Source organism: Pezoporus occidentalis, unplaced genomic scaffold (assembly GCF_034315485.1).
Source record: "Pezoporus occidentalis ecotype Australia unplaced genomic scaffold, CSIRO_AGI_Poc_V1 ctg68, whole genome shotgun sequence".
NCBI classification, from domain to species: Eukaryota; Metazoa; Chordata; class Aves; order Psittaciformes; family Psittacidae; genus Pezoporus; species Pezoporus occidentalis.
In genome coordinates this window covers 4,816,265-4,842,280 of record NW_026916030.1, presented here as the reverse complement: position 1 = coordinate 4,842,280, position 26,016 = coordinate 4,816,265, and the positions used below count along the sequence as shown (strand labels likewise).

Here is a 26,016-nt window from a genome sequence, read left to right as displayed (position 1 = left end):
TTAGTGGCCCTATCATCACCTCGTAAGGCTCATGAAGGGGATGCAAAGCCGGCAGAGGGGTAATGGTTCTTGAGGAGCTATGGGGGGCTTGTCCTGCGCTCCTGCCCCGGGGCTGGAGGGCTGCCCGTACTGCAGGGAGAAGCAGGATCCTCTCCACCAGGGGGTCCTTCAGGTCCCAGGGCCTGCAAGGCGATGGCGGAGCACAGGCAATGGGTGACCAGTCCTTGGGACAGTGCTGTGCTGTCCGCAGTGCTGTGGCGTCCCCAGGGCGGGTGGAGGGCACGGCTTTGCGAGGGGCTTCTTAAAAACTGTTCCACACAGCACTTGTGTCTCGTAGGTAGTGATAAAGGACGGTGGCACCGTGCTTCAAGGTGGTGATGTGCCGGCAGCTTGCTTTGTTCTCCTCAGATCAAAGGCATGCAGATGGATTTATTCTGGTAACTTTCAGCTGTGTTGAGGTGAGGAGATACAACACTGATTCCTTATTTTCCGAGCTAGCTTTTAGCAGTTCTGTGTGCAGGAGTAGAGTTCAATCCTGCTTTCTGCAGTGTTCCCCCCTAGGCTGCGCTAGAGCCCTACAGCACCTACCTCTGTGCTCCAGGAGCTGCCTTTTAACACAGAGGATGTTTGTGGGTTCTGCCCCTGCCTCATCAACTCCAGAAATAAACCATGTTTGCAAGGAAATAACCTTTCTTGTTTGTTTTTAAAGCTGCCTGAGCAGCCTGTTGCCTCAGCACGTGGTTTGCCTATCACTAGCATCAGATTTTGGGCTGGGTGGTTTGCTTTGCGCAGAGCGGAATATAGGCTTGAGTTAAGCTCTTCTGTTTCTGCAGAGCCAGTGTAAGAATAAGGAAAGTTTCTAGCTTAGAATTTATGACACCATAACACATGCAGAAGTGTGATATACATGTAGGGCAGGTAAAATCTTCATTTTTCATTTTAACTCCTGTAGGTACAGCAGAAAACATAAATGTGGAAAGTGAGAGAACTTGGGAAGATCAGCTACCATGAGTTGCTAGAAGCAGAAAGTAGTGGTGGATGCTTTCTGTTGTATCATCTTCAGCAAGCTTTGAGCAAAAGGGTGACTGCTGCTCTTCTCTGTTTACTCCTGGAGGCTTGGACAGACCTTTGACAGGATGTTGGGATTTCTGAAGGAGCCGGTTGTCGTTACTGTGGCGATAAATATGAACGTCATGGTGTTGACTCTGGTTGGATTAATAAGCCGACTCGGGGGGCTTTCCTACCCACGGGCTGTAGTGTGAGTAGAATAGTTTATTTTCTACTTGAATGACACAGACTTTTGTTTTTTAAACATTTGTGAGTAAGATTGCAGGAGCGGAAGAGCAGAGCTTGCCTGATGTCAGCCTTTGTAAATACAATGATTGTGCTTCCCTCATAGAAACTCCGGAGGGGAAGGTAAAGGGGCAAAGCTGCTGCACTTCTTAGCTTGCTGCCAACAAATCAGTGTTTTCTTTCTTAGTATCCCTGTAGCCTCCGGGATACTTCCAGTTAGATTTGATACATTTCTGCCTCTTGTGTTGCAGTTTTGATGAAGTTTATTATGGCCAGTTTGTTTCGCTCTACATGAAGAGGATCTTCTTTGTGGATGACAGTGGCCCACCTTTTGGCCATATGCTGCTAGCCTTGGGAGGTAGGGCTCTCCTGAAATTGAGAAGTGGCTGTTGCCTCTTGCTGTGGGAGAAAGAAGTGCTCATTAGAAACGGGTTGTCAGATCCTATTACTGGGGAAAAGCACAAGGCAGATGAGAGATTCTGGTGTAGAAGGAATTAGGATTTCCCTTATTTAGTATGATTAGGGGGCTGTTGCATGAGTAGTGGGGAGGTGATGGAGCTGTGTTACCCAGTGCTTTGCAGGAAGAGAAAGGTAAATGAGAACTGCTAATGACTAGAAATAGTAGGCAACAAGCAGATTTTCTGAGTTCCTTTCTGAAGCTGCGATGTGCACAACATGAAAGTGTCTGGGAAGGAGAGATTAAATATACATTTAACATTGTCACTGAGAAGCTGCTGTTCCCCATTTGTATTCTTTGTGCCTCTGCACATTATCAAGCACTACTATAGGAATGACAGTACAAAAGAGGACCTTTTGGGGAAAGAGGGCTTTCATGCATGGAAAAGCTATGTGTATGGGAAATGGTTCCCTATTTAGCACTGGTTGTTATACTTTATTTGAGGCTGGAAGTTCTGAATTGTTGCTTATTTTGTAGGTTACTTGGGAGGATTTGATGGCAACTTCTTATGGAACAGGATTGGAGCTGGTAAGAGCTGACTGTAACTGTCTCATTCTGCGAAAATAAGCAGTATTTCAGCAGTTGACAGATTTCCTTTTGACTAGTGGAAACAATGCCTTATCTGACACCTTCACTTCTCCTCTAAAATAAGACTTCTGCAGGTCTCTAACAGAAGTTTAAGGTACTACGATTCCGTATCACAGATCTTTTAAAACAGTTTAAACAGTACAAGACAGACAATAAATTAGTAAGAGTAGGAGTTAGATTCAATAACTGCTGTAGTCATAAGGAGTTCTGCACTGATCTGTCTTCTCTGCAATTAAGTTTCCAAATTGGTGCATCACTGTTGTCTCCTCCCTCAGAATACAGCATGAACGTTCCCGTTTGGTCCTTGCGACTCCTGCCAGCCCTAGCTGGTGCTCTCTGTGTGCCTTTAGCATACCAGATTCTGGTAGAACTGCAGTTCTCGCACTGTGCTGCACTCGGAGCTGCTCTTCTGATTCTCTTAGGTAAGGTTATTCCCCTGGGTCTCATTCTTCATACGGGGGAGAAGGGTCTCTTTTCCCCTTGTGAATTTTTAGGGTGCCTAAACGGCATCATCTCCCCACAGAATGCTATTAACACGTCAGAGCCCACTTTCAGCCCTGGCCTGTATCACTTTCTGCTGGTTCCCTCGATCATTACAGCTTTGCAGCAGGCTGCTGTTTGAGGCTGAAGCTTTATAAAGTTCATTATTAAGTGAAGTGAGCACAGCCTCACAAAAAAAAAAGCACATTTCTTGCATCCAAGGAGACTTGTACTCTCTCTGAGTTTTGCAGGATGAGTTATAACATACAGGACAGCCCTACTTAGAGTCAGAGTTCATCAAATTTCTTCATCATCAAACTGCAGCAAACCAGTCTGTGTCCTTAGCACCATGGTTTGACATTGTTCTGGTGTGTGTAACTCAGTTGCTTGTTTTTTTTCTCTTGAGGGTCTGCTGGCAGCTGCCTGAAAGGGAAAGAGCCTCTCAACAGCCCTTTAACAGTCTGATAAGAGAAACCTCTCCGACCTACTGGCTGCTTTGATTCTGGCTCAGGGAATCCCACACAAAGCAGCTCCTTGCAGCTCCCTTTCTTTAAGATTTGTCATCATACACGTGGCCTGCTGGGGTCACTGCTTGAACTCTCTTTGCCTTGAGAACCACCTCTCTGGATTTCCCAGCATTGATTTTCTTTGCCTTTGTAGGCAAGCACAGTACCTTCATTTGCCTCCTGCCAGACTTTATTACTTGCTCACCTCTTTGTCCTTGGAGACAGTTATGGCTATGTACTTTGCTCCTGCTGGGAGGTTTTTGTCCCTTTAAACCCAACACCTCCCTATTACAGCCAGTAAAATTGCAAATGAATTATCTGTCCTTAAAGGAACAGGTTCTTCTCTTGGGTAATGATGTGATTGTCTGAGGTATCACTTGCCTATAGATAAATTTCTCTAATTTTGTGTCTGTTTCTCTTTTCCAACAGAGAACTCTTTGATTACTCAGTCAAGGTTCATGCTCCTGGAATCAATATTGATTTTTTTTATCCTACTTGCAGTTTTGGCCTATCTGAAGTTCTACAATTTGCAAAAGCATAGGTAAAGCTGGATTGCCTCCCATCCTTTTGGATATTCTTGTGATCTTTTTCTGTACAGCCTGTGTGGGTTTTTCTGTAAGTCACTTCACCATTCTGCAGCTCACTTCATCTGTCTGTAGAATCCTATGTTTTGACCTGTCATATGGCTGCCCCAGAAGCTTTCTCTTCTGAGTGATGTCAAGGATTTTTTTAAGTAGTAGCAAGGTTGGTTTTTGTGTTTTACAATCAAAAGAACTCCCTTGAGTGTACTCCTTTGACCACACAGCTTTTCATTAGAAGGTTTCCTTCTGTTCACAGAAACACTGATGATAACAGGTCAATGAATGCTCCTTTGTTACTGTTTACAGGCACTGAGTATAGAGATCCTTGTCTCTCTTCTTGTAACTTCACATGTTCTCTGATCCTTGCAGAGGATAAAGTAATCTTCAGTAAAGGAAAATTATCTTTAAACTAAGCCCAGCAAGTGATGTAGTACATCTCTTTTATCTCCAGTATCAGAAGGCAGGTAGTGTTCAGTTCTGCTTCTTAGGATACAGAGAAATACATTTAAGAACACACTGTAGGTCAGGGCTGAGAACTGGTGGCATGGGAGGTTCAGAATGAGAATAAGGAGTAGAATAAAGAATAGTGGAGTCCTGCAAGGTTGTTTTCAAGTTAAATTACCTGAATTCTAAGGATCCTAAGAAGGTGACCAGGTCTCACCATAACATCCTTTTCTTGTCCTTTTATTTAAGTTCCTTCTCTGGAAGCTGGTGGTTTTGGCTCCTGTTGACTGGAGTAGCTTGTTCTTGTGCAGTTGGGTAAGTGATGACATATACTTTTTGTTAGGAAGCTGACTGTCCTGCCTGCCATCAAAGGTATCAGTGGGCCTTTAGATTTTGAAGACTGATTCTTGCTGCCATTCTGGGCAGACATCTCCATGACTTTTCAGTTAGTTAGCTTGTTTCTCTAGTGAGGATGTCAGTTCATCAATTCACAGTGGGCAATACCAGCCATTAGAGGGTACTGTCCTGGGAAAAAGAAAACATATTTCTCAGAGATGGTTTTGTGTTATAAATCATCATCTGCATTTCACCTCTCCCTCCTAGTTGCTTCAAGCTGCAGTAAGTCTGGATTTAGGGGCTCTGTGCTTTGTGATTTGCTACCTTGTCATCAAGAAGGTTCTCTGTCACTGTGGTTATTTAATGTAATTGGCAAACAAATTATATTTTCTGCTGTCAAAGCCTTGAGGCTTATTTATGTTGTATGAAACTTGTCATGGATCTAAGTCCTTGGACCTTAATGCATCTTGCTCAAGAGAAAGTTTGAATGCTTATGTTTTACATTAGGTAATTATTAACTGTGTTCTTTTTCTATGCACTTTCTTGTCAGAGTGAAATATATGGGCCTCTTTACCTATATACTGCTGTTGACCATTGCAGGACTCCACTTCTGGCATGTGATAGGAGACCAGAACTTGTCAAATGTAGGTAGTGCAATATGCAGAATATATTATGGGTATCTTTTCAGGCCAGGAGCCTTGCAAACCCCCAGAAAACAGTGCTATGTGTCGCTGGGTTTTGTACTGACATTCCTTGCCATAGTCTGCAAACCCTCTTGTCATAGAACGGTTTCCCAGCTCAGTTGCTGGGGAAGATGGAGTGAAGTGTAAGAAAAACGTGTGTGTGACTGGCTTTTCTGCTCTTACCCATGTCTTGGTGATCTGTGCCTCAGCAGCCGTGCTGTTTCACGTGCCTCCTGCTAGCTCCAGTTCAGATCCTTGGTGGAAGTTATCAAGCTGTCCATGAAGTTATAGCTGAGTAAGGGTGGTTGGGGGAGCTTAAACACACCAAGTGCACTGGTATTTTAACATTTTTCATATATGGAGCATGAAACCAGTGAGTTCTCTGTGTTGTTCTAGGTTTCCTTGATGTGCCATTTTCTAGCTAGGGGACTGGCCCTCATCATCATCCCAGTGGCAATGTATGTGTCCTTCTTCTATGTTCACTTGACTTTGCTGTATCGCTCTGGGCCTCACGACCAGATTATGACAAGTGCTTTCCAAGCCAGCTTGGAGGTAAAGAAAATGTGATCATGAAACTCATGCATTAGGGGATAAGAGGGGAAATCTGTCTTATGTTCACTATTAGAAGGTGTGCAATCTTGTTCCTTTGACCTGTGTATTTGTTCTTTTTATGTCATTTAACTACTTTGCTGCTGTAGATGAAGCAATAATGACTGAAATCCTAATAACAGATGAAAAGCTTTTTCAGAGTGAACCACAAACAGTATATTAACTCTTCTGCTAAAGATTTGTCCTCTCCTGTAGGAAACTCCACAGCAGTAGATACAGTACTGAACTCTTGAGTGATGATGTATACTACAGGATGATAATATGATTTTCTGTAGTAGAGTGCTTAGCCTGTCTTTTAGAACAGCGTGGCTTTGGGGATATTTCCTAAGACTATGTAGACTTCCAGGCATGAGTGTATTTGCTGTCTGCTGAGTATGGTCCTGCAAGACTTGATTTTTTATAGATACAGCCAACTGAGAAAGCATTGTGCTAAGATACTGCTATGTTGAAGTGACAAGTGACTCTCTATAGAATTTAAACAGCCTCTGGGTTGTTTCTTCTTTCCACTTACCCTGTCATTATACTTCTCAGGGTGGGCTGGCTCGAATCACTCAGGGTCAGCCCTTAGAGGTGGCCTATGGCTCTCAGATTACTCTGCGGAACGTGTTGGGCAAGCCCATGCAGTGTTGGCTCCATTCTCACACAAATACCTATCCCATCAGGTGAGGAATCAGGTTGGGTCTATATTAGGGTGAAAGTTATGATTTTTCACCTGCCAGTCCAACTGTCTCAGTTTGGGTCCTAGCAATCTCTTCATTAATCCTTCAGAGCGCACTGCAGATGCACAGATTCTCTGTGCTCTGTAGGAGTGGAGCCAGTGATCTGGTGCTGTTTTGTATTGCTGTGACTCTCATGAGCACAGAAATGTTCCATAACACATCTGTGGGGTGTTTTAACTTTCTGTACAGGTATGAGAATGGCCGAGGTAGTTCCCATCAACAGCAGGTGACCTGCTATCCCTTCAAGGATGTGAACAACTGGTGGATCGTCAAAGATCCTGGAATGTGAGTATGCAAGAGATTTAAATGCCAGTCTGCTGTCAGCATAGCTTCTCTATGCTTCCAAAACCTAATGAGGGCATAGCTTGGGTTGGACATAACTATTCTATGGGGCCATGTGTACTCCTAAAGAAGTGATTTGAGCGTCAGAGTTGGTAAGTGAGGCTCTTTGCACACTCCTCCTCAGTATGCTAAAAGCATTATCGAGGACTCTGAAATTCTGTCTGAACTGCTTCTGCCAGAGCATGGGCTGTGCTTTGCACAAGGGGAACTTTAAAGACTCACAAGACCGGTGGGAGCTCTTCAGGTGCTTTGCATGAAAGGGAAGTTCTGCCTTTTGAAGTGTGTGAGCCAGACATTAGAGTGCCTTGATGAGTTTTATTAAACTTGAATGAGTCTCAGAAGAGAGTAGAAATCACTTCTGCGGAATGAGTATTTCTTTGTATTTAAAGCGTGGGATGAGCTGTAGAATCTGCCATGTTGGGAGGGATTCCAAGTGGATGCCTGTTCCTAAGAGGCCTGGTTTGTGCTGAAGTGTTTTGCCGTTAGAACTGTCAGTGAAGAGCAGGACTCTGCCAATAAAAGCCCTTGTGTGATATCATTTCATACTGATCAAAAAGTTGCTTTTGATGTTTTTTTATGTTGCTCTGGGAACTGTATAAAGAGTCCTGTCAGAAGGACTGTGAGCTATTATAAATCATACCCACACTGGGAAAGTTTGTCCGTAGTGCAAACCTTTCAAGCAGGAACTCTACCAAAACCAAAACTACAGAAACACAGTACATCTTAAAATTCTTCAAACTCAAGACTCTTACGAGCCCTGGAGGATGTGGATTCCTTCTGTAGGATAGAATGCAGTAAAATACAGGCAGCAGTTAGCATTCCCACTTGCCAAAGGAAGCTTTAGACCTCCCCAGAAGCAAACAGAGAGTTTGGTCTTCATGGTGGAGATAGCCATTAATCTCTCTTACAGTCTGCCAAAAGTGACATCAGTTGTAGCACAAACCTGTCAGACCTCACCGAAGCACTTGTTTCACAGAAGCCACCAAACAGCTGCTTAGTGGGAATAATCTGAACTTGCTTCTGACTGACCCATATTCAGACCACTGACCTAATGGCTGGGGTGTTGGTATCCCATTACTGATCCTGAAGCATTCTGCCCTTAACTCACCTTTGCCTTGATGAGCTTTGGTTCCATCTGTAGATCGCTTTAAATTCTCATCTTACTGCCCAAACGTCTGTCCCTGCCTCCAGCTTCTTGACCTAACAGTTTGGTCATGACAAGGTTGCCTTATATCTAAGGAAGAATGTAACCACTTCCTCTTGGGTGTCACTCCACACAGGCAGCAGCTGGTGGTGAGTAACCCACCCCGTCCTGTCAGGCACGGGCACATCGTGCAGCTGGTCCACGGCATCACAACTCGGTACCTCAACACGTAAGTCCTTCCCTCACCCTCTGCTGAGTCTGCTGGCTAATTCTGCTGCTTGTCTCAGATTAACTGTTCAGGGCTTGAAACACCCTTGCATTCAGGTATATATAAACTGCCTGTTATTGGTGGATTGTATATGCATTTTTTATATATATATATACGCACACATTATATATAGGAGGGTTAGCTGCATAAGCCATCCCTATAACCCAGAGAAAGGATGCTGTATGCTTATTTATTTTTTGCAGTTAACTTGGCAGTGAGATTTGATACCAATCTCAAACTGTTCAGTGGCTGCTAGCTGCTTCTGGTCTGCTCTACTAATAGACTTAGAGGGAGTAGTGGTGGTTTCAGCCATGTTCACATTTCATGGTGGTTCTGCAGATTCCTGAATACACAGGCCCCTTGGTGAGTCTTCATCCCTGCACCTTCACTGCCTCTACTCCAGGCAGGTGCAGATATTTAGTATTTTGTGTGACTGTCAACCCAAAGTCAACTCCACTCACTTTGATGGAGGAGCCTCTTGTGTGAGGGATGTGCTCTGGAAGTGCGGAAGATGTTTTGGAGGATCCGGTGTGCTGTGGCTAATTGCCATGGTTTCTCGCCTGTTTTGTAAAGACTGCAGTATGAATTTGCCTTCTGACTGCTTCCTGCCTATACTTGAATATCAGATTAGGAAGGGGGCTGGGTTCTGAGTTTGGGTTTTTACCAAGTCCCTTCCAAACTTAATTTGTTCATTACTGGAAACCTCAGTGAACAGCGTCTCTGTTTGCCACAATCAGTGCTTGTTTTTCAGCCTGGCATAGCAAGCGTCTATATTGGCTTCCTCTGGGCCTATTCCTGGCAGCTCTTGGTAATGGGGAGGGTTCTCCTTCAGAGAAAACAGTGCAATCTGTATAAATGTGTTACTTTTTGCTTTATTACTGAGTCTGGTCTAAACCAATTCAATACCTTTATGAGTTTGCTTTCTATATGAATTTGGGAAATGGTGTTGGAGGATCATGCTTTGCTTGTCCTCTAGGCATGATGTTGCTGCCCCTCTTAGCCCCCACTCCCAAGAAGTTTCCTGCTATATTGATTATAACATCTCCATGCCAGCACAGAACCTCTGGAGAGTGGTGAGTGGTCAAAGGGAAGGGAGGAGCTCATCGTGTTGCAGCAGAAGTAGCTGATACAACATGACAACCAAAAGCCATCTTCCTGTTGTAGGAAATTGTAAATCGGGAGTCTGACACAGACGTGTGGAAGACAATTCTGTCCGAAGTGAGGCTTGTTCACGTGAACACCTCTGCAGTGCTAAAGGCAAGTGGATTTGTGTTTATTTGTCTGCTCCATGCAGTTCTTGTAATCTCATAAACTACTCATCTGTCTGCTCCAAAATGCCCAAACCACTAAAACAAACAAGTGAATAAAAGGAAACAATAAACTTCCTCAGTGTGTTTGGCAGGGCTATAAATTTACAGTCTTCTTTCACTTTCAGCTCAGTGGAGCATCTTTACCTGAGTGGGGATACCGGCAGCTGGAGGTGGTTGGCGAGAAGCTATCCAAAGGCTACCACCAGAGCATGGTGTGGAATGTGGAAGAGCACAGATATGGGAAAAGTATGTCTGAGCCATGTTCTTGAAGCAGATCTCTGTGAGTGGGGGATGCTTCATGTTGATGGGAAGGTGGCATCGTGTGATAGAGCTCTGGCTCTGTCATGGTGGCAAGATCCCCTTAGACGTCTCCTGCGTTTAGACTATGTATTGGAGGCAGGCTGCAGGGAGTGTGAGGAGCCAGGGATATATCCTATGTACTTGCTCCCCTTTACAGCTTTCTGTCTGTTAGTGGTTATTTCTGAGCTCTGCTATTTTCTTCCAGGCCTAGAGCAAAAAGAGAGGGAGGTGGAACTCCACTCTCCCACACAGATGGACATAAGTAAAAACCTCAGCTTCATGGCAAAGTTCACGGAATTGCAGGTGAGGGCTTTGTTATTCCCTTCATCTTGCCTTCTGCTGCAGGGCAGGAACCTGAGCATTTCTGCAGGCTCTGAGCCTGAGGATTCATTGTTTATTCCATGCTGATAGAGTAGTTTGGCTTCCTCACTGGAAAAAAATATTTCAGACTGCACTTAGAAGGGCATTAGAGATTTATGCTATTCAGTAACGAATACCCAAGTGATTGTGTAAAAAAAAGAAGGGGGAGGAAGGGCAGTTGGGCACCCAGAAGCTGTCTGAAACTGAACTGTAATGTGCTATATATGCAGTCAGTTGTGTTGATGCCCTTACTAACACTGTAGAAGTGTATTATATATATATACATTATATATATATATATTTGTATATATATACAAAATAAACCCCCTGTATTGGTTAGTATCCAGTATGAGATATGCGAAATCCCACTCCCAGGTTAGGAACTTAGTATCTTACATCTGGAGCTGTTTACCCATGCCTGCTATCCCACTCATTGTTGCAATTCTAAAACCCTTCTGTTTGCTTTTTTTCCTAGTGGAAAATACTGACATTAAAAAATGAAGAAACAGAGCATAAGTACAGTTCCTCTGCTCTTGACTGGATCACAATGGACACAAATATTGCCTACTGGCTCCACCCAACTTCTAGTGTAAGTATGAGAGGTAGAAGTAAATGAGTAAATAAGAGCCTGGTGAAGAAATCAGCCTGTTCAGTTCAGGTGTGAGCTCTGGGAGTGTGAGTGGGAGCAGGGCTGCAGTTCCAGCCAAGGAGCTGTGCCAGGATTAACTTGTCCTGTATTAAGAATATATTTTCCCTGAGGGTTGGGGTTGGTCTTGGCATGAGAGCCAGCTTTGACAGTAGTTGCTTTTAATTAAATCATGTTGTCTTGTTTTTGGTAAAGGAAAACTGCAGTTTAATAGTTTCCATTATTGATTCCATTTAGGAGATGAGTTCATTTCCAATTGCATCTTTTAAATGCCTTACATTACAAAAGAGTCTGAAAGCAGTGAAGTTTATCAGCCAGCTTTGTTCCAGGAAAGAGCAGGTTCCTAGCCATGCACATCCTGACATTTAATTTAGCAAATAGATGCAGGTATATTTAAAGTTACCTAAAAGAACTGCAGAATGTTCCTACTTCTGGCTTCTGTCCTTCAGGCCCAGATCCACCTCCTTGGGAATGTTGTCACCTGGGCTTCAGCGAATGTTGCTGCTCTGGTCTACATGTGTCTGTCCCTGTGGTACTTGATACGACGCAGGAGAAAGATCTACGACATTCCTGAAGGTCTGATTCCATTGTGTATGTATGTGTCAAGGTTGGGCGGGGAGGGAGGGTTGTTGCTTGTTCTACTACCCCCTTAATGGCCCCCAAAACCATTTACAGCCATGTGCTTGGCTATCCCAGCACTCTTTCCTAGGAATACAGAGACAGCTAGCATAGCCTATGAAGAGGCTGATTATGGTTGTCACATGGTGACCATCACCTCGTAAGACAATATAGCAGGCATCACAGTATTTGAGTCATTCCCTGGATGTAAGAAACATCCAGGCCTTTGCTTTGGATTCTGCTGGGCCCTTTCATGATGATTTAAAATAGATAGATACTGGCTGTGTGGGGAGGGGTTTATTCTAGATGTGTTTGTTGCTGCTGAGGTACCATCTCCTCTGTATGGCCATGCAGTTTAATGTTCATCTTTCCGACAGCATGTTTTGTTGTCGTGCTGTGAAGCTGCTCCATGTGGGTACTAATCTGTCTTGATGGGTACTTATAATCTTGTGTGACAAAACATAATCATTTCCCTCAGCTGAATGTGGTTAAGTTAAAGGTTGTATTAACACAAAAGATAGAGAGTGGGAGGAAAACAACAAACTATGACAACAGGCAACTTCTTAGAGGCTTTATGTTTCCATGGACTGTGCTTTGAGATATCTCCTCTATCCTACAGATGCATGGCAGCTCTGGGTATCAGCTGGGGGGATCTGTGTTGGAGGCTGGGCTGTGAATTACTTGCCTTTCTTTGGGATGGAGAAAACACTTTTCCTGTACCACTACCTGCCTGCCCTCACATTCCAGATTCTCCTGATTCCCATTGTATTACAGCACATCAGTGATCATCTCTGCAGGTATTTAGTTTTAATGGATAGGTGGACAAGAGAAGAGACACTGTTCTCTTCTCCCAGGCTGGCACTTTGCAGGCTGCTGCAGGGAAAGCAGGACTTTTTTCCAGCAGTGGCCATACTGCATTTGCAGAAGACAGGCCATATGAAATCTTCCTTTTGGATGAAGTGTTTGACCAGCCTTGGTGTAACTGCTTTTTTCCCCCTCCTCTCTCATGCCAGATCTGTGCTTCTCAAGAGCATGTTCACTGCATTGATCGTAGCCTGGTTCTCTTCAGTTTACTTTGTCTATTGCACATTCAGCCCTGTGACCTATGGGGAGCCCTCCCTGTCTGTTACTGAACTGAAGGACTTGCGCTGGAAAGACAGCTGGAACATCCTGATCCGAAAACAGTGACAATTACCATCTCATTACAGGCAAAAAGAAACACCTTTTATGCAAAGCCAAGAATTTATTGTCAGTATAACTGAAATCTTAACAGACTGACCAAATAATTGACAGTAGTCCAGCTCTAATTATTACAGGAAAGGAAAATAAAAGAACACTGTTACAGAAAAGTCTCAACAGTAATACAGTTGTTATGAGCACAATTCCCAGTTTCTGCCCCCATTACATTCACCCTTCCACTGCTCCTCAGGGTTGCTGAATTCAGTCAACAGCATCCCAGCTACTTTGCAGGGAAGAGTGCGCTGCAAGGGTTTCTTCTTCTTATCCTGGGAGAACAATGATGATTCCTTCCTTCTTGCAGTACATTGCACTTAAGGCTATTTTACATGTTTCCTAGCACCTTGCTCTGCAATTCCATGTTACTAGTTACTATAAATGGCTTCTACTCTCCAACATATCAGATACTTTCCTTTGTTTTCTTTTTATTCCTAAAAACCAGGGTTTTCCAGCTCTAAAGCTTACATGTTTTTAACCTTCAGTAGTTGGCCCTGCAGCCTCCAGCATCATCCCATGACGGTATTCCTCAACAATGCATTCTTTGCCCCCACTTCCAATGCTCTGCTATCATCCCTATTTCATTACATTACAGCACTAAGCCAAGTTTATAAATAGTTCATTCTGCAGAGAGTAATGACTTGGTACTATTATCTATGTATAATCATTTGGCATAACCATGGTTTTTTATGAAGCTAAGCAAAAATAAAACAGACATTACAAAAATTGCTGTTACAGCTAAACAAGCTAAAACAAAGCTTCAGGCAGGCCAGGAAGTCAGCCAAAACCAGAAGAATCCTTTGGCCTTGTGGCATTGACATGAAGCCTGTGGCCCACTACTATCAATGGCAGGATCATAGTTACTGGGCTGCATGTTTACACCTCAATCTCATAGGAAGAGGAACTCAAGGTAGAACTGATCATGCTGACAAGGAAACCTGCTCTAACTTGTACATGAGCTCAGGGTAAACCCATTTTAACTCAGCCCATGCCCTGGCCTGCACCAGCAGAGGAATTTAGAGTAGGGTGTGCACGTGAAGGACTGGGATTGCTCAGTGGGGACACTAATAGCTCTGTACAGGTATTCAAAAAGGGTTATAGTACCTACACCACATCCGATTCATTCTCTTCATGTGGCTGCAACAGCAGGATCTGACAGTAGAGCTCAGAGCTGACCAAGAACAGCACTCCTAGCCTGACCAGGGTGCTCTTTATAGCATTCCTCACTGCTCTAACAAACGCTATTCAAGGCTGCTTTGAGCTCCCCCCGCCTCCAGAGGAAGGTATGATCAACCACCACAGTCATTCAGAGTAGGTTTTAGTGACTGTTTTGCTCCTACTTCAGTCAGCCCTGATAGCTAATGCTTCAGTACAGTAGCTCATACTCTAGAGTTTGTCACCCTGAGCTAAACAGCACCCAGCAGCAGTTAGAAGAGCTTTCTCCTCAGCATTACAGAAGTGTACCTCTGAGCTGTGGGGATCACAAACAAGACAACAGACCTTTGCTGATTTCCAGTGTTGAAAAGACTGTAAGGGATGAAAGTGCAGACTGCACTTTGCTTCATTTTCCTCCAAAGCTTCAGCCATTACAGAACTAACACGAACAATTCTGGCTTAAGGGGAAAGAGAACTGCTGAGTTTAAGAAGCATCTCCAGAAGTGTCCCTTTCTGTACCTTTGTGCTGCTGTAGTGCAAGGAGCACAGATACCTTTTACATAAAATGGTCATTTCTCATCACTGTTCATCTGCTCATCAGCCCAAGTCACACACCCCCATCCAACACAGACAGCCCCTGGGTTTAGAAAACTAGCCAATATGAAAAAGGTCCTCTCAATAATCTCCCTCCCCCTTTACTCCTCCTTAAAATGACACCGTAAGTCCAGACTCAAGAAGGGTATCACAAGGACACTTTCAAAGGCCCAGCTTGTGCTTCATTCCATGTTGCTGCAGGGTCACTAATCTGGGGTAAACAACAGGAACTGGGATGTCACTGTTTACTTCCAGCCTCTTGTCTGCTCTATTTAGCAAACCAGACATTCTTGAGTTTAAACTGAGTGCAAGGGAAAGGCTTTGACCCTGCTGGAGGGTAGAAGCATGTCCAGGCAGCTCTTTGTGCTGTCAGAAGGAGGCTCCTGCAATTGCTTTCCCCCCCTTACTACCCAGCTCCAGAAGCTGATGGATTCCACACAGCAGAATCTGCAACCAGCAGTACACAAATGCCCTAAAAGACACTAATACAAGGTCAGGTCTCTGTTTCCATGAGCAACTCAATCCAGTTGGAGCTCACGCGTTCAGTAACTGTGGTAAAGAAAGACAACTATTTGGGTACAAAAAATAATCATACAGTGTAGCAAAGTTTGGGAGCTTAGAAAGGAATAAATTAGGAACCAGAATCACCCAGCTTGGTCCTGACCACTTGATGAACTACAAGTTCCCATTTGTCCCAGACAGTCCCTGTTTCATCTCTTATCTCAGGGGAGAGATTCCTCTATAGATCTATCCTTCCATCCCCACGGGGTAAAAGGGAAGCTGGCCAGCAGGAAAGCAATGCCACAACCCAAGGTGCCCAAACAAGGTGGAGAAGTGAAGGCCTACACCTGCTTGTTAAAAATGAACAGGGTGTGAGCTAGTCTTGGCCAAGAGGCTGCTTCTTCTTTTGAGAAAACCAGGCAGATAATTTTCCTCTAAGGAAGATCATTAGGGAAATAGGGTCTCTTGCTAACCACCAGTAGCACTTAATTTTCAGGGGAGCCTTCAGCATTCGATCTCATTTTGAAAACTCACAAAAGGCAATGGCACTGCCTCCAACCACGTCATCAAGTAACATCAGTGATCCAGGCATGGCAGGGAGAAAAGGGAGAGGTTTTGGAGGGGAGAGAGGCTGCAGGCCAACCCTTTCCTCTCCCCTCTGCAAGGCCTTTCACACCAGTATCCCCGCCACTGCCAGGATGATTTATAGGGCACTTCACCAACCATTCTGTTGAAGTCCTTTCCCAAAGTTGCCTTCATCATTGGTCTGGCAAACCCTTCAGACACTGAGGGGTTAGTGTGGACGGCTGCTGGATTCCAGGTGGGAGCGCTTCCCAGCCGCGAGTACACTGCTGCTCTCTGTTTGCTCTGGGAATGGGCGCTTGTAGGTCCGACCGTGTCCGTTCACCGCCCCTCGCTGCCACTTGCAGATGTCTCCATTGAGGATGTCTTGAATGTGCTGCACTATGAGGTTTATGGCAACTGCAGAAGGAATGGGAAACAGCACACGTAGGCTTTCTTGGCTTGAGCTATCTAGAAAATGTGGAGCATCCAGCCCTGTTCAACTCAAGTTTTAGCAAGCCCTTAAATAAAACACTGTCAGCCCTCTACAGCAAGTCAGACCTCAATAGAAACCACCAACTGCAAGACCAGTTTTAACACTGGTGTCCTGCTCTGCATCTGATAGCACATTGGTTTTTCCAGCCCTCAGCAGAGGGGCTCAAGCAGCTCCCTCCCCTACAGCCCTCCAGCAAAACACCTTTCCTTAGAAGACTGCAAACAAAGCAGCTCTCCTCCCAACCCCAAAGGTGGGCTCCCCAGAGAAATCAGAGAACCCAACTCCCTTTTACCCATGTTGTCAACTCCTCGGGGGATGATCACATCTGCATACTTCTTTGTCTGCAAAACACAAACAGAGACTTTTAATGGAAAAAAGTCAGGTTTAGTCTAGGAAGAAGCTGCTACCCAGCATCAGAAAGCTGGGGGCAAAGATGGGGGGAGGGTTCCATGCTCTGGGACTGCAAGGTTATGCTCTTGGTCATGGTAAACACCTGAATGAACTGAGAAGTCATTCTGGATTTAAGATCAGGGATTGTTCTTAGTGTCCCTCTGCAGTGAAGCAGCAGGGAGAAGCAGCAGCTCAAGCCTGGAGTACTTGCTTGTACACTCCTGAAGACTATGCTGCCTTCAAACAGGTCATCTGCTTTGAGGCCAAGGTCTGTTTGCTAAGAGTTGGTTCTCATCAGCATTTCACAAGGCACTGCTAAATCTCTGCCAAGCACCCAGGTATGCAACATGCATGTGAAATTCTTTCCTGCCTCCGATGACATTTTATTGATCTCCACCAGCACTCTTAAACAGGCTGGCAAACTCAGCATTCCTAATGAGTGCTTTTACAGTCCCAGAATTACTTTGATCCAGAGCAAGAGCTGCCTGAGATTTCCATCAAGAGCTGCCTTTTCCATCTTATTTAATTCACAAACAGGATTTTGTTCTCAAAAGGCTTTGTTACAAATTAATTTGATTATGTGAGCACTTAAACTGGCCCCACATTATATGGCATAGCAAGCAGATGCTATAATGGTCTGCCCCAGGTTCCCTGTTGAGAGAGAGCCTGCAGGAAACCAAGTTTCTCTTTCTTTCTGCAAGACTAAAGAATGAATGCAGAGTGGGAGTGTTTCAGTCAGAGGGACCCATGTGCTAAAACTGCCTCCTGGGATTCCTGTAGTGCTTTGCAAGCAGAATGGACCAACCACTTCAGCTCCTTAACCAAGCAGCATGTAATGGTCAAACAGATGAGGAAGAGGGGAGAGTGTGAGACTGGTGAAGTATGAACACCAAAAGCCACCACTGCTGCACGTACAGCGCAGCTCATCCCCAACTGACCCTGCTCCTTCTCTTCCCAGAGCCCCCACGCATCAAAGAAGTGAAGCACTCAGCTCAGTACCGGTAAGCAGAACTCCTCAAAGGCAGGCTTGACAAAGGTGGTGTACTGAGTGAGGATCTGCTCCAGGTCCCTCCCGCGTTTCATATCGCGCAGAACTGGGGTGGAAAGGTAAAACCATCAGTCTCACCACAATGGATATGGCACATAGGGTACTGCTGCTTGTGCTGGCAGAGCATTACCATTACCTCTGCGGGACAGCCGGACATCAGAATCCGTGTCAACAAAGAGCCGGAGGTGAAACATGTCCCGAATGTCTTGATTGTAGAAAACCAGGATCCCCTCAAAGAGCACCACGTCGGCGGGATAGACCACTGTTGTCTCTGCCTGCCTGCAGGGAGAAACACCCCGTGCAGGCTGCCATCGGGCTTTACACCATGGCTGACTTCACCCTCACAGCCACCACCCCTTCACAACCCCCAAACCTACCTCGAATGCGTCACGAAGTCGTACGTTGGCACCTCAACTGTTTTGCCCTCAACAATGTTTTTCAGGGTTGTGTGCATCAAGTCGTTGTCAAAAGCATCTGCAAGAAGAAGGTTTAAAGAGGAACAACCGCAGATGCTGCTGCATCAGATGTTCTGCTCAGGTTGTCTAGACCTGAAGGAAAAACTCTGTCCAGTGATCCACCAGGAAAAGAAGAACTTACAGCTTATTCCTTCCTAATGCTCCCTGCCCAAGTGATAACCGCTGCACTGGGTTACAGAGATAAGAAAGGCAGAACTTGCTGTTGATGAGCAACTACAACACAGTGAAATGAAGAGCCCAGAAGCAAAGCTGCTAATTCACTGTGTAATTTCCCCAAACCGCTTGGTAACGGCGTGATTTACACACAACGGTGGGTGTGCGACGCTTTTAACCTGGAGGCTAAGAGTAATTTAGAGAACCTCAGGCATCTTTCACGCTTTCCATTATCCACCCTGGCGAGCCTATAGCAGGCACCAGGGCAGACCGTGGTCCTGTTTGCAATCCATAACGCCACCCTGAGCAAGGGGAGCAGTTGTTTATAGGGACAAGAAGTACCCGGACAGGATTTGGGTGTTACTGGATCCCGTCAGGAGCCGGGAATGAGGAGACAGCGCCTGCTCCCCAGCATCACGCCCCGCGTTACAACAGCAGCCGGCAGCAGGGGCACAGACAGCGGGGCTCGGGGGAAGCAGCGCTTCCAGCGCACCCAGCACCGCCCCGGGGGGGCTCGGCTCACCCGGGTGGTCGAAGTTGTACTGGCCCTTGAGCGCCTTGGCCTGCTGCTCGGCCGTCAGCACCTTGTAGAAGCTGTCCTGGCTCAGGATGAGCACCTTGCGCTGCCGCTGGTCCACCTCCTTCTGCCCCAGCAGCTCCATGATCTTCTCGCACACTGTGGACTGAGCACAGCGGGGTGAGGCGGGGCCGGCCCGCGGGACCCCCTCCCTCCCTCCGTCCCTCCCAGGGGCCCTGCAGCCGGTCCCGGCGGGCCCGCCGCCGGCTCTCACCTTGCCGCTGGCGGTGCCGCCGCTGACGCCGATGAGGAAGGGCCTGGGCCGCGGCCGGTCCGGATCGGGGCCGCCGGCGGACGCCATGGCGGGGCTGCGGGGGTGCCGCGGGGCATCATGGGATTTGTAGTCTGGGCGGGGCACCGCCGGGGGGGGCGTGGTCACTGAGGGAGGGGCGGGGCTACGGGCGCGGGGTGCGCTCGGTGTCAGCCCCGCGGCCACGGGGATGGGGAAGCTGCGGTCTGCAGCCCCGTGGGCACGGTGCGGGCATGGGCACTGCTCTGTGCGTGTGCGAGCGCAGCCCTGGAGCGCTGCCGGGGATGGGGCAGCCACGGCTTCTCTGGGCGCCCTGTGCCAGCGCCTCAGCACCCTCACAGGGAAGAGCTTCTGCCTTGTATCCAGCCTGAGCCTCCCCTGTTTCAGTTTTAACCCGTTACCCCTTGTCCTGTCGCTACAGTCCCTAATGAAGAGTCCCTCCCCAGCATCCCTATAGGCCCCCTTCAGATACTGGAAGGTTGCTATGAGGTCTCCACGCAGCTTCTCTTCTCCAGACTGAACAGCCCCAGTGTTCTCAGCCTGGCTCCATACGGGAGCTGCTCCAGTCCCTGAGCATCCTCGTGCCCTCCCCTGGCCTTGCTCCAGCAGCTCCGTGTCCTTCTTGTGCTGAGGACACCAGAGCTGCGCCCAGCGCAGGGAGCGGTTGGACCCGATCTCAGAGCTCTTTTCCACCCTGTTTGGTCCCATGGCTCCCTGTACCCCCCCATAGCCATTAACATTTAACCACCCCCCCCCCCGTGTGTGTGACCCCCTCCGCGGTCCCGAGCTCTCGAGGCTCCCCCGTCCCCTCCCTCGGTGCCATTGCGGGCGCGGCCCCGGCGAGCAGCGGTCAATGATTAAACCTGCCCGGCCCGGCCCGGCCGCGCTCCCGCCGCCTCTGCGGGGCCCTGCGGGGACCGCGGCGGGGCCGGGACCGAGTGGACGTAGGTGGGACCCGAGGCGCGGGGCCGGGACCGGGGAGGGGGGGAGACCCCGAAGTGGAGGGGAGGCTCCGCTCATCCGCTCCCGCAGCCCGACCCTGACCGGGGAGGGGGACACATCCGGATGCGCAGGGCCGGGGCTGAGCCCGTCTCACCCCGTCCCCGTCCCCGCAGGCGTTTCCGTGCCATGGAGAGCGAGGCGCCCGTCGGCTCCCGGCGATCGGAGCGGGGCGGCGGCAGCGCCGGTCCCTGCTGGGAGCCCCCCGGGGCCGGGCCCGTGGTGGTGGCGGCAGCAGCGACCAACGCGGCCTTCGAGGAGGACCCCCCGCCCTACTCGCCCCCGGACCCCAAGAGCGCGCATCTCCTGTACCCGCCCTTCCCGGTTCTGCACCCGCCGGGGCCGTTCCCACCCCAGGGCCTCCCGCCCCGCACCTCCGTACGTACCCCCCTGCCCCGCTCCGAGCGGGGTCACTCCTTGCCTCCCCCCCCCCCCCAGGGCTTGTGGGGTCTGAAGCTTTGTGGGGGGCACAGGGGGGTCGGGCAGCTCTAACAGCCTGCTCTGTGTCACAGCATGAGGGGGCACCGAGCACCGCGGGGCCCTCAGCCGCCGGCCACCGGCAGCCACTGCCCAAGGACTACCTGGTGGAGTCGGTGCTGGTGACCGTGTTCTGCTGCCTCCTGACCGGGCTCGTCGCCCTCATCTACTCCCACGAGGTAAGGATGGTGCGGGCCCCACGAGCACCAAACCCCGCTCCTGGCCCTGGGGGCCTCTTCTCACCTCTCCCTTTCCTCCCCCTGTGCCAGACCCGGGCTGCGCTCGGGCGCGGGGACGTGGTCCAGGCGTACGCGGCATCCAGGAAAGCCCAATCCCTGGTCCTCTTCAGCCTCCTCTTCGGGTTGTTCGCCTCCATCAGCTGGGTCATCTACGTCCTGGTGGCCCTGTACCTATAACGGGGACCCCAGGTCCCAGGGACATGGCCCGGCCTCGGGGCACAACCGCAGCCCCTGTGCATCATCACCGGGGCTGCCATGGGATAGGGGTGACCAGGAGGTGTTAGTGCGGCGGAGCAGCCACCCCGGAGCCACGCGTGCCTTTGCCTGCCCGCTCTCAGCCCCGCACACCACGGCGTGGGCAGGAGGAACCGGAGCAGTGCTGGTGCCGTGTCCTGCGGGAGCCGGCGCTGAGCAAGCAGCCGTGTCGGAACAGCGGCACCGGGTGCGGGATGAGGCTCTGCTGCAGGATGTGGGATCCTGTCACCGCGGAGCATCTCAGAGGTGCCAAACAGGACCTGGTGCAGAGGAAGCATCCGGTTGGATTGGGGCTGGAGACAGAGGCAAGGGCCAAAGAGAAGGCAAAGCACGTGTGCAAGAACCCTCCCCGGTATTGAACAGTGTGAGAAGAGACTGAATCACGTCATTTAGCTGCTGTGGTGATTCTGCACGAGTAAATCACACACAAATCAATCAATCACATGCAAATCAATCACACACAGATCAATCAATCACACACAAATCAATCACAGATCAATCACACACAAATCAATCACACACAGAGGCTCCATCGCCTCCTTCCTGCTGCTTCCTGATTGAAATAAACCACGGCTGCAGCCAAAGCTGCTGTTTCCTCTGCAAGGACGTTCCCCTCCATCCCGTGGCTTTTGTCCACCACCAAATCCAGGGTAAATTCCCCTGCAATGGGTTAAATCCGGGTTTCCTCCTGAAGCAGGACCCTGGCATGGGGAGCCCACATGGGGCTGGGCTGGGGCTGCAGCGGCCCCAGGCCTGAGGGTGCCTCTTGCAGGGAAGGGCAAGGGGAGGATGAGCTGAGCTGAGCTGAGCAGGACACGCGTGTGTCCTGCACCAGGGATGGATGTGCCAGGCCCCATGGTCCCATCCGGCTTTGCTGCCCGGTGGGACACAGCACCATGGTCCACCCCCAGTGATGGGGGGACGTGTGGGGTCATTGTCTGCACATCCATCTCCCTGACAATGATTTCCAGAGGGATCCTGAACCCTGTCCAAGGCTGGAATAGTGCTGGAGTGCGCCCGGACCCCGCAGGGGTTATTTATAGCCCCCGGTGCCAGCACACGGCTGCTGCACGGGCTGGGCACGCACTGACCCCTGTGTCCCCTGGGGAGATGGACACAGGGGACATCAGGGCCTGCAGGAAGGTGACAGGAGCAGAGATTCCCCTCCCAGGGGTGAGGCATGCACTGGGGCAAGGCCGCCCCTTTGGAGGTAGGGATGGGGGGAAAGATAAAAGGGACAAATGCAGAGGAACAGCCCGAGGGGGACATGAGAAAACACGAGGCCACACCAGCGCCAGAAGTGGATTCGATTGTCACTTTAATCCACAGACTGCTGCATGCACTGTAAACAGGACCGTCAGGCGGGTTTGTTACCGGTGTTTATTCGTCTTTAATATAAAAGGTACAGGTCTGAAATGTTCGCAGGAAGATGCCACCATCAGGACTGGGTTAGTGGTAAATACACAATAGAACCGATGGGCTGCGGGTGGGAGCGGGGCAGGGGGCTGGTGATGGGGGCATCACTCCCCCTGCTCCCTGCCCAGTGCGGAGAGGGGATGGAGACCCCCTTTCCCCCCCAAAAAGAGAGGCGATGCCCTTGAGGATGCTGCTTCCAAGACACAAACACGCTCATGGCCAAGCAAAGGGCTCTGCTCTGTGCTCCCCAGGTGCTGCTCCTGCACGGGGGGGGGGCTCTGGGCGAGGAAACCCTTCCTTAGGGACAACGGCAAAGGGGAGAAAGGGGATGGAAAGGCCGGGGGGAAGGGGCTCAGCCCCATGGTGCAGCTGAGCTGGTGGAGGGCAGGGAGCGAGCCCCCCCCATTGGTGGTATGAGAGCGATGGGGCTGGGGCTTTACACACAACACGCCTAGAAACAGGCTCTGTACAGAGCACAGGGGCCCAGGGAGGTGCTCGGTGCCGGCCGGGGCAGCCCGCGCCAGACACGGGCTCAATTTGCCTTGTCACGGCCGTGTGGGGTTTGCCTTAAAACCTGATTGACAAAGGCAAGCACCGGCGTGAGAGGCGGGGAAGCCTCTGGGGACTGCAAAGCCTCGGCTGGACACAAAGGGCTCCGGTGCCCTCGGTGCCATGGGATGAACCGTTCCGATGTGCTCTGGCTCAGATGTCGCGTTTCGGCGCAGGAACATCCCCGCTCCTCCCGCTCTGGGGATGCACAGCAGGAGCTGGCGCTGGACCCCACGCTCTCCTCACCTAGAAGATGCCCCCGCAGGCAAATGGGGGTCTCTCCCTGTGCCTTGGCTGCCGGAAAATAATGGAGCTGGTGCAATCCCATGGACAGGGCAATGCTGCCGTCGGTCCAGGCAGAGCTGCCGTCCAGCTGAGACGTTGCAATCTGTAGGAGGAAGTGCTTGCACCTCTGATTCACTCAAAGTAAATAAGAGACTTCAGCAAACACAGAGCTGCTGTTGAGAAATAAGGATGCTCTGAGAAGCACCCATCTGATGCTCTGAGAAGCACCCATCTGATGCTCTGAGAAGCACCCATCTGATGCTCTGAGAAGCACCCATCCGATGCTCTGTGAGAGACCCCATCTGATGCTCTGTGAGAGACCCCATCGCGAGCTGCTGCCCTGAAGCCACAGGATTTTAAGACCAAACTCTAAAAGCCACGAGACACGATGCTAAGAAAGGCTTCCCAAGGCTGCTAAAACCTCCAGGGTACACTTAAATCCACCATCCACGCTGTAAACCATGGGGTGAGGAGAGAGGAGGGGCGCGAAATGGCCTGACTGGGGAGGATAACCTGGGTGGGGCACAGAGAGGGGACAGAGGGGCTGAATAAGGCACACCAAACAGATTGGGGTTAACGCTGTGTGTGTGGGAAATGAGACCCCCCCCCCTTTGCTCTTCCATGCTGGGCTGGGGGCGATGGGGACCTGCTGGGGCTCCTGCCAAAGCGCTGAGAACAAAGCAGAGCACCAAGGGCCAGACACACATTTGGCAACAGCGAGAGAAGAGGAGTGGGGTGCAGGGGACGGGGCTCAGCCAGGCACAGGGCTCCTTCCCACTTCCATTCCCAACCCCGGAACCATCCCGCTTGCTCCGATGCCTGGCTCCTGCACCCGCCCCGAGCCTGCTTTCTTCCAGCACTCGGAACAACATTGTCACTGGTGGGGAGTTCTATACATACTGGTTCGCACTTCTTTTTCCTATAAACTCGTCGGTATTCAGACATGCATCGAAAAGAAAAATCCCCAAAGGATTCTAAACACTAATATTTACAGTCTCGTATTCTACAGCATTTACTGTGCAAAAGCTAGTACCATCGCTAGAAGACAGGGCTCCACGGACGGGTGACCCGCAGTACCTCGGTAGTCCGCGTTTCCAGGGTTCGGAGGGGTCACCGTTGCTTAAATAAGGAGATCTGAGAGGAGGAGGGGGATACGATGGCTGGAGATGGCCCATTTTCAGTGCCTCTTCCCTAGCTACGACTGGTGCCTTCCTCCCATGAAGAAGGCGCCGGACCTGGGGTAAACCATAGACCCCTGTAAACACAAGCAGCTCTCTGAAAGCAGAGCTCCTCCGGCAGGCAGCGGGAGCCTCTTCCATCCTCATCTCCTATGGACGAACACGTTTCAAGGTGGTGGTGTTACAGGGGAGACTCAAACCCTCAGCTTCCACCGCTGCTGCCACCGCTCCGGAGACAAGTCTGTGGGTGCTGAGCTCTCGCCAACCCTCCTTTGTGGATGAAAACAAAAGCCTGGGTATTCCCGGATGCAACCGGCCAGCAAACCAGTAACACACCTGCATGGGACCCTCCTTCCACAAGGCTCTCTCCCCGGGTTTAAAGCTGATTCATGGCACAGAGGGACGGGAGGAGGAGGAGGAGGAGGAGGAGGAGGAGGAGGAGGGTGAGTGCAGCGAGCACCGGCTGATCTCTGCCCTGCGCGGCCCACGGCGCGCCCCGGTCACCTCCTGCCTGCTGCGAGCGCCCGACGTTCACCCCCCCAGCGGGGAGGGAGGGTGCATCATCATCCAGTAACAGGTACAAACACGGAACTCCAGTCTCATAGCTGCCCTCGGGGCGCCTGCGGAGCAATTCTCCTCGCTCGCACAACCCCTCCTCCTAGGTTTTCTCTTCCCGGTCTGTTTTCCGCCTCGTGATGTTCCGAGGTTTGATTTTGAGGGACAGCTCCCACAGGGCCTCCTCAGCCAAGTGGTCGCTGAAGTCGTTGAAGAAGGACACGATGTCGTCGTTTCTTTTGATGTCGTAATGGCTGGAAAAGCACGGAGGAGGGATGCAGTTAAACTGGGGCTGCTCCCAGCTTCAGGCTACCCTCGCCCTGCCCCAGGGGCATCCAGCACCGTGCGCTCAGAGCACAGTACACAGGTCAGAAAGTGACACCAAACAAGGGGAGAACCAACGTGCCCATTGCTGAACTGGGGGGAAATCAGACCCCATCACACTGAAATGAGCAGGGGACTGGAGCTCCTCCTGTATGGAGACAGGCTGAGGAAGTTGGGGCTGTTCAGCCTGGGGAAGAGAAGCTGTGTGGAGACCTCATAGCAGCCTTCCAGTATCTGAAGGGGGCCTATAGGGATGCTGGGGAGGGACTCTTCATTAGGGACTGTAGTGACAGGACAAGGGGTAACGGGTTAAAACTGAAACAGGGGAAGTTTAGATTGGATATAAGGAGGAAATTCTTTCCTGTTAGGGTGGTGAGGCACTGGAATGGGTTGCCCAGGGAGGTTGTGAATGCTCCATCCCTGGCAGTGTTCAAGACCAGGCTGGACGAGGCCTTGGGTGATATAATTTAGTGTATCCCTGCCCATGGCAGGGGGGTTGGAACTAGATGACCTTAAGGTCCTTTCTAACCCTAACTATTCTGTGATTCTATGAAATGAGCAGTTGGATCTGCTGCCCTTGCTGCAAGACAGCACTGGGGAAAACACACCATGACCTAGAGA

General features: G+C 49.8%; 4 protein-coding genes across 10 annotated transcripts in view; 2 read left to right on the top strand and 2 right to left on the bottom strand.

Moving 5' to 3' along the window:
• Positions 1–321: 321 nt before the first annotated feature.
• POMT1 (protein O-mannosyltransferase 1) lies at positions 322–13,033 on the top strand. Of its 2 annotated transcripts, XM_062641154.1 has the most exons (20): positions 322–458; positions 1,115–1,258; positions 1,545–1,651; positions 2,228–2,278; positions 2,614–2,760; positions 3,754–3,865; positions 4,599–4,664; positions 5,236–5,329; positions 5,765–5,920; positions 6,509–6,639; positions 6,886–6,981; positions 8,319–8,411; positions 9,427–9,523; positions 9,615–9,701; positions 9,880–10,006; positions 10,266–10,363; positions 10,896–11,009; positions 11,516–11,642; positions 12,304–12,481; positions 12,698–13,033. In XM_062641154.1, the coding sequence occupies exons 2-20, from the start codon at positions 1,137–1,139 to the stop codon at positions 12,870–12,872; spliced, it is 2,178 nt and encodes a 725-aa protein (XP_062497138.1). In that variant the 5' UTR covers positions 322–458; positions 1,115–1,136; the 3' UTR covers positions 12,873–13,033. The 2 variants fall into 2 exon arrangements, with proteins under 2 accessions (XP_062497138.1, XP_062497139.1); XM_062641155.1 differs by lacking the exons at positions 322–458; positions 1,115–1,258; positions 2,614–2,760; positions 3,754–3,865.
• UCK1 (uridine-cytidine kinase 1) lies at positions 12,908–19,208 on the bottom strand. Its single transcript, XM_062641162.1, has 7 exons — positions 19,083–19,208; positions 18,815–18,974; positions 18,040–18,136; positions 17,799–17,941; positions 17,614–17,708; positions 16,517–16,565; positions 12,908–16,148 (listed from the first exon to the last, which is right to left on the bottom strand). The coding sequence occupies exons 1-7, from the start codon at positions 19,167–19,169 to the stop codon at positions 15,961–15,963; spliced, it is 819 nt and encodes a 272-aa protein (XP_062497146.1). The 5' UTR covers positions 19,170–19,208; the 3' UTR covers positions 12,908–15,960.
• Positions 19,209–19,996: 788 nt separating this feature from the next.
• On the top strand, positions 19,997–21,047 carry PRRT1B (proline rich transmembrane protein 1B). Its single transcript, XM_062640957.1, has 4 exons — positions 19,997–20,066; positions 20,234–20,495; positions 20,630–20,773; positions 20,864–21,047. Exons 2-4 carry the CDS (start codon positions 20,247–20,249, stop codon positions 21,008–21,010), a joined length of 540 nt encoding a protein of 179 aa, XP_062496941.1. The 5' UTR covers positions 19,997–20,066; positions 20,234–20,246; the 3' UTR covers positions 21,011–21,047.
• A 3,278-nt stretch (positions 21,048–24,325) lies between these two features.
• RAPGEF1 (Rap guanine nucleotide exchange factor 1) overlaps positions 24,326–26,016 on the bottom strand; it is an 83,805-nt gene continuing 82,114 nt past the window's right edge. For all 6 annotated transcript variants that reach the window (XM_062641147.1, XM_062641149.1, XM_062641148.1 and 3 more), the window contains one exon: positions 24,326–25,325. In XM_062641147.1, the coding sequence (XP_062497131.1) occupies positions 25,175–25,325 (151 nt within the window). In that variant the 3' untranslated portion in view covers positions 24,326–25,174. The remainder of the gene's footprint in view (positions 25,326–26,016) is intronic.

Coding starts and splice junctions, on each gene's coding strand:
- POMT1 (XM_062641154.1), top strand. CDS start 1,137: ATGTTGGGATTTCTGAAGGAGCCGGTTGTCGTTACTGTGGCGATAAAT. Junction 10,007..10,265: donor AGAGCACAGATATGGGAAAA/GTATGTCTGAGC, acceptor ATTTTCTTCCAG/GCCTAGAGCAAAAAGAGAGG. Junction 11,010..11,515: donor GGCTCCACCCAACTTCTAGT/GTAAGTATGAGA, acceptor TCTGTCCTTCAG/GCCCAGATCCACCTCCTTGG.
- UCK1 (XM_062641162.1), bottom strand. CDS start 19,169: ATGGCGTCCGCCGGCGGCCCCGATCCGGACCGGCCGCGGCCCAGGCCC. Junction 18,137..18,814: donor GTACAACTTCGACCACCCGG/GTGAGCCGAGCC, acceptor TTCTTCTTGCAG/ATGCTTTTGACAACGACTTG. Junction 16,149..16,516: donor CCGAGGAGTTGACAACATGG/GTAAAAGGGAGT, acceptor TTCCTTCTGCAG/TTGCCATAAACCTCATAGTG.
- PRRT1B (XM_062640957.1), top strand. CDS start 20,247: ATGGAGAGCGAGGCGCCCGTCGGCTCCCGGCGATCGGAGCGGGGCGGC. Junction 20,496..20,629: donor GCCTCCCGCCCCGCACCTCC/GTACGTACCCCC, acceptor TCTGTGTCACAG/CATGAGGGGGCACCGAGCAC. Junction 20,774..20,863: donor CCCTCATCTACTCCCACGAG/GTAAGGATGGTG, acceptor CCCCTGTGCCAG/ACCCGGGCTGCGCTCGGGCG.